General features: G+C 37.3%; 1 protein-coding gene across 2 annotated transcripts; it reads right to left on the reverse strand.

Annotated features, from left to right (window-relative positions):
- Positions 1-871: 871 nt before the first annotated feature.
- Positions 872-3,015, reverse strand: LOC110459839. Of its 2 annotated transcripts, none has more exons than XM_021512298.1 (5): positions 2,931-3,015; positions 2,652-2,739; positions 2,339-2,379; positions 2,088-2,183; positions 872-1,756 (listed from the first exon to the last, which is right to left on the reverse strand). In XM_021512298.1, the coding sequence occupies exons 2-5, from the start codon at positions 2,728-2,730 to the stop codon at positions 1,619-1,621; spliced, it is 354 nt and encodes a 117-aa protein (XP_021367973.1). In that variant the 5' UTR covers positions 2,731-2,739; positions 2,931-3,015; the 3' UTR covers positions 872-1,618. The 2 variants fall into 2 exon arrangements, with proteins under 2 accessions (XP_021367973.1, XP_021367971.1); XM_021512296.1 differs by having other exon boundaries at positions 872-1,843.
- Between the last annotated feature and the right edge of the window lie 3,571 nt (positions 3,016-6,586).

The following is a 6,586-nucleotide window of genomic DNA, read 5'->3' on the forward strand; positions in this document are numbered from 1 at the left end:
ATACAGTTGTAGCGTACATATGAAGCATCGATATATACAGTTGTACGTTACATATCGTCGATATATACAGTTGTACGTTCCATATATATCGTCAATAAATACAGTTGTACGTTACATATCGTCGATAAATACAGTTGTAGTTTACATATGAAGCGTCGATACGTTACATATAAAGCGTCGATACATACAGTTGTACGTTATATATGAAGCGTCGATATATACAGTTGTACGTTACATATATATCGTCAATAAATACAGTTGTACGTTACATATGAAATGACAAAAACAGACAGGTGTTCAGTCATATGGAGTGTCCGATAAATACAGTTGTACTCTTCACATGGATTGACGAGTGCTCTACATGTGGATCGACAGTTAATATGCTATTTTGAATACCTACACTCATTCAGTTGTATACTGGATATATGGAGTGATGTACATATAAGTGTTCACCACAGTCCCGCGGTCTGCTACATATTGTACACATTAACCGTTCCAATACACATATAGTAAGTCTTCATTGTTATATCCAAGGAAATAGTTTTATAGCTTTTGTTTAATCAATAGGTGACAATATATGTTAATAACGTTGAATGAGATGGACTTGGAACAAAAGAAGCAGGGACAACGTTTCATGATTAAGTTTATTTCACAACAAAACACACGTTAGCAAATGTATACATAGAAATGAAATAGAAAATCTATAAAAATGTGTGTTTCTTCTCTATCGTTAAACTTTCAGCCCTAGCTGATAATTATATTTTTAAGAGTATATTAAAGTCAAAATCTAAATATAAACATTTCTAAAGATAAAATGACAAATTAAAAATATGCTAACATGATTTAAAATGTATGATAATTATGTTCTAAAGAATAATAGTCAGTGATGCCTCATCGATATTACACAAATCTGTACTTAATAATCTCTAAAATCTCTAAAATAAGTTTCAACGGACAAATGTATATTTCAATGTAAGGTATCCAACATGTGGTCTGTAAACACTTAGACATCAAGTACGTGTTATAATCCCTCCCCTCAGGCCACTACTTCTTATTTGATATCATTGAAACATTCCTCCATTTCCTGTATCCACCATTACAATTCATCTCTTTAAAATGAGTCTGTGCTATACAATGATGTAGTTCTAAGCTAGTACCTGATGTGTCCATTGAGGGTATGCCTTTCTCGTACGGATAGATTCAGCTCCTAGGTTACTGTAAATTCTGTGTTCTCTCCTATGAGCAGATTTATCACACTTCATGTACTTCTTACATAGACAAAACACCATATTTCCTGAGTTAACTACACTTTCTTCTCATATCTTTATTCTAAATATACAGATCTGACATCGCGGTTCCTGAAATAAGTAATGTGTACTCTGATAGTCAGCATCCTTTTCCAGATTCCTTCTCTAATGCAATAGTAAGCACCATAGTTCCAATAACTACTGTGCTGTCCTTTCAGCATCATATTTACTTATTTTCTGTGATCTCTAGATCTTTGGTGTTGTCTTAGCTGTCATGTTGATGCTGCCTGATGACACGCCCCTTCCATCAAAATTAAAACAGAAGTGTTTTGCCTACAAATGAGCAGCGACCGGTTCCATTGAGGATATCATCAGTGTGGATGGCTAACATCCGAAGCAAGACTGTGGTTTAGTCTGACCAGGATATTGTCAAATGAGTCTCGTCCCATGTAATCCATCTGGTATTTGTCCCAGCGATGTCGGCGTTCACAGTCGTCACTGTTACAGCCCTTAAAGTGGTACTGGTCAGTTATTGAGTAGGGTTTGACCGTTACCGGTCTGTCTGTATCTGTCATCACATTATATTGGGCCGGACTCTATACGGATCAATATATTTTATAACATTTCTACAAATTGAACCAAGGGAAAAGAAAGTCCCCATAGAAAAAACAATTGGTATTATGCCATTAAACACAACATATTTAATACATTTGTTTAGAATGAAACTCAAGTTACATGAAATAGTAAAAGAAAAATACTCATCAAATTTGATTTTGGTAAATATTCTTGTTGATGCGTTTCCTCAAAGTTTTAGGATGATATAAAGAAGGAGACCGTTACCTTACTATCTTCCTGAGGAGCAGGAAGAAGAGGAGGAGGAGGACTGAAGGACATACTCTGTAGTCTTATCTGCTCTCTGGTTAGTTCCACTACAGACTGAAACAGGTCATACTGCACTATCAGTATCATCAGTGTAACATGTCGTATCTAGTGTCATGATCATGCACCAAAGTGATACAGGATTTAGTATAGCTGACAAATTACTGAACTAGAGATAAATGTAGAAGACTTCTGACCAGAAATCAACTTACCTCATCACCTGTGTGCGGAGGGGACAAAATCTGCTTGATACCTGAAAGCAATAATGGAATAAAGTATTAGTAGGGTCTGCGTGATACAATCTACATCAATATGCTGATGTATACAATTTTTCTATTTAAATCTGTATACGTCCTTTTGCCTGCATTTGACTTGGTGGTCGTTTTCCGACCTTTTGTTTAGGGCTGTTTTGCTTAACTGCCAATCTGTTGGACTTGTTTGTTAGCCAACCTTTTAAATTGTGTTGGTGCAGATATTTGGTCTCGGTATTTGTTTTCATACATTTTGACTTGTTTGTTTACTCACCATTGGCTTGTTGTTTATTTGGGTTGTTGTGGTCCATCACCCAGTAAACAACTTGCATCACAACGCTCAAGAAAATCATGTTCACAATCTAGGGAAACAGAAAATTAAAGGGGTTGTTGATAATTTTTCCTCAACAAAGGAGTCCAGAATGAGATATCCGTCATTTTTCTCCATTCCAGATGAAATATAGAATCTTAGTGCATAATGTTAATGTAGTCTAAATAAATAAAATAGTTATATTTTGTTGGAAAATACAGACGTTTGGCCTTTTCGTTTCACCTTTTAGTCGAAAGAACGAAAAGAAGTCACTGCTTTTGGCGCTTTGAAACTCTCGGAACAGAAACTTTGGCGTCGTTAGTTACGGAACAATTCCACGTGACCCTGATTGTGAAGCGGTGCCTAGCGGAGTAAATTTGTACTACGGCAGATAAGTCTGTAACCAGACTCGGACATAGTTATGTGGCTAGAAAAGCATTAATTCATGGTAACGACCCTACACTTTACATATTTGCTTTGAAATTATAAAACAAATAAATCTCCCGGCGACCGATATTTAACAGTTACTAGCTCATTATTGAAACCGTTTAATTTGTTGGCACACACTTACATGTTAGGGTAAAACATGAACGCTACACACACAGGTGATCTCACCTTTACAATTTGGCAATTGATACAGTATGTTAAAAATAAGTTACACTGTCCTTCTAGGACTCGTCGCCGGTGATGCTATGTAGTGGGCCAAAAAGTATGTTATTCCATAAAACTACGCTTCTAAAAAATGAAAATTTCTCATAAGTAACACTGTTTTGGAAATATCTTAAGAGAAACCAGTGACTTCTTCGTTGTATATCACAAATTTATAAAACATCCCCGTTGTCTTATCGTGATTATCGTGTCCAACATTATAAAGCTCACGCAGTATATAAACCTAATTTTAGAAACATTACGGAGACCGGGACAAGTTCGGCCGTTTTTTTGTTTTTTGTTTTTTTGTTCTGGAAAGTATGGCATAATTTGTTGCGTCTGTATACACATCATGCACCATTTTGAAGAGAAACCCCAAGCCTGTCATAAAATATTAACAAACGGACAAACATGTCTGTATTCATAGTTGAAGATTTTTAATGATAACGTCATAAAGCATACATCGTCAGACTTCCCCGCCAATATTACGGCTTTCCATGTGTTGCATAGGCCGACCTGCCGAAAAATGGCATTTCATAAAATTGGTAATACGGAAGTCAATGCTAGGCTTTAATACATGTATATAGGTCTACCATCATGTGAAGCGTTCATTTTAATACACACATGACATAAATAAGTAGCAATTTGGTTTACAGAAAGTTTGCAAAACTAGCGACGTCATGCCGGCTTTCCTCTCTTTTCACCCTCCAAAAAGTAACTTGATTTAACAATTGACTTTTCCCCGCCATTTTTTCGTGTGAATGTCACGCCAATTTAACTGAACTTCTAAAATCCTCAAAATTGTAAATATTTGCTCAAGAACAAAAATGTCAGAGGTGGTCGCACTTACCCCGGAATCGAACTATTGCCCCGGTCCATGGCTACCAGTGGAACATTCTATTACATTGACAGTATAAAAGATACATGTTAACAATTACTGAAAGTATGAAGCATAATCTTGAATGATATGCTGGCTATACTCATGATATTAACGGATCAAGACTCTCTCAAAGAGTCCAAAATCCTAACACAAACCCTTTTTCTTTCTTTTTTCTTTTCCTTATTTAGATTCTGGAACCAGTAATTTTACTACAATGAAACAATATATGTATTTGTTTTACTTCTTGGGTATCATCAGCGCGTATCTGGTTATAAAACTCAAGTCATTTCTTAAAGAGTCCGGTTCACTGCAGTTGATATTTTTAGCTTGCCGAGTACCTAAATTGGAACACCGCATCATATAACTCAGTTAATGAAAATAAATGACAGTATTTTAAATATTTTCTTCATTTCATGAAGGTTTTGACATTTTTTGATAATTTGTATTCATTAATTCATTTTGAACAAAAGTTATATGTGTTTAAAAATGTGATACTAGGATATTGATGTTGTCCCACCGTGCCTAATCCCTTTATTTACAGGAGGTTAGCAGACAAAACTAGCTCCAATTGCTTAAAACTGTTTGAATTTCGATGAACAGATACCATTAAAGTAACAAGAGGCACAAATGGCCTGCATCGCTCACCTGGTATTAATCTCACACTTGTAATCTTAATAGTGGACTAAATAACAGCTACAGGCAGAATATCAGTATTTGATTCATAAGAACCTATTAAAAGATTTAAACATATGACGCCTGTGACTTCGAATGTCGAACAAGGACATTAGGTTAAAAGTTGGTCAAAGTCATTCATTTGAATAGCCCTTCATTTCAGCATGCTACAGGCCCAATTTCAGTTCCCTTGGCCTTTTGGTTTTTGAGAAGTTGTTCGAAGATTTTACGACGTTTACCCCTGTGACATTGAAAGTGGGTCAAGGTCATGAATTTGAACAAACTTGGTAGCCCTTCATCCCAGCATGCTACAGGCCCAATATCAGTACCCTCGGCCTTTTGGTTTTCGAGAGGAAGTTGTTTGAAGATTTTAAGACATTTGACCCCTGTGACCTTGAAAGTTGGTCAAGGTCATTCATTCGAACAAACTTGGTAGCCCTTAATCCCAGCATGCTACAGGCCCAATATCAGTTCTCTGGGCCTTTTGGTTATTGAGGAGAAGTCGTTTGAAGATTTTACGTCATTTGATCCCTGTGACCTTGAAAGTGGGTCAAGGTCATTCATTCGAACAAACTTGGTAGCCCTTCATCCCAGTATGCTACAGGCCCAATATCAGTACCCTGGGCCTTTTGGTTATTGAGAAGAAGTTGTTTGAAGATTTTAAGATATTTGACTCCTGTGACCTTGGAAGTGGATCAAGGTCATTCATTTAAACAAACTTGGTACCCCTATATCCCAGCATGCTACAGGTCCAATATCAGTACCATGGGCCTTTTGGTTATTGAGAAGAAGTCGTTTGAAGATTTTACGACATTTGACCCCTGTGACCTAGGAAGTGGGTCAAGGTAATTCATTTGGACAAACTTGGTAGCCCTTCATCCCAGCATGCTACAGGGCCAATATCAGTACCCTGGGCCTTTTGGTTATTGAGAAGAAGTTGTTTGAAGATTTTAAGATATTTGACTCCTGTGACCTTGGAAGTGGATCAAGGTCATTCATTTAAACAAACTTGGTACCCCTTCATCCCAGCATGCTACAGGTCCAATATCAGTAACATGGGCCTTTTGGTTATTGAGAAGTCATTTGAAGACTTTACGACATTTGACCCCTGTGACCTTGGAAGTGGGTCAAGGTAATTCATTTGAACAAACTTGGTAGCCCTTCATCCCAGCATGCTACAGGCCCAATATAAGTACCCTGGGCCTTTTGGTTATTGAGAAGAAGTTGTTTGAAGATTTTAAGATATTTGACTCCTGTGACCTGATAGTGGGTCAAGGTCATTCATTTAAACAAACTTGGTACCCCTTCATCCCAGCATGCTACAGGTCCAATATCAGTACCATGGGCCTTTTGGTTATTGAGAAGAAGTTGTTTGAAGATTTTAAGACATTTGACCCCTGTGACATTGAAAGTGGGTCAAGGTCATTCATTTGAACAAACTTGGTAGCCCTTCATCCCAGCATGCTACTGGCCAAATATCATCAGCCAGGGCCTCTTGGTTATTGAGAAGAAGTTGTTTAAAGTGAAAAGTTGACGCCGGACGGACGCCGCACCATGCCATAAGCTCACTTGGCCCTTCGGGCCAGGTGAGCTAAAAATGTTGCATCATAAAGTATGAAAATTGTTTCCTTTTTGGAACCTCACGTCAACCGAATCAGGCTAAAAACCCAAGCTTTCCGAAATCCGCATAAGAACTTGA

This window comes from Mizuhopecten yessoensis, unplaced genomic scaffold, assembly GCF_002113885.1.
Source record: "Mizuhopecten yessoensis strain PY_sf001 unplaced genomic scaffold, ASM211388v2 scaffold10227, whole genome shotgun sequence".
In the NCBI taxonomy this organism is placed as follows: domain Eukaryota; kingdom Metazoa; phylum Mollusca; class Bivalvia; order Pectinida; family Pectinidae; genus Mizuhopecten; species Mizuhopecten yessoensis.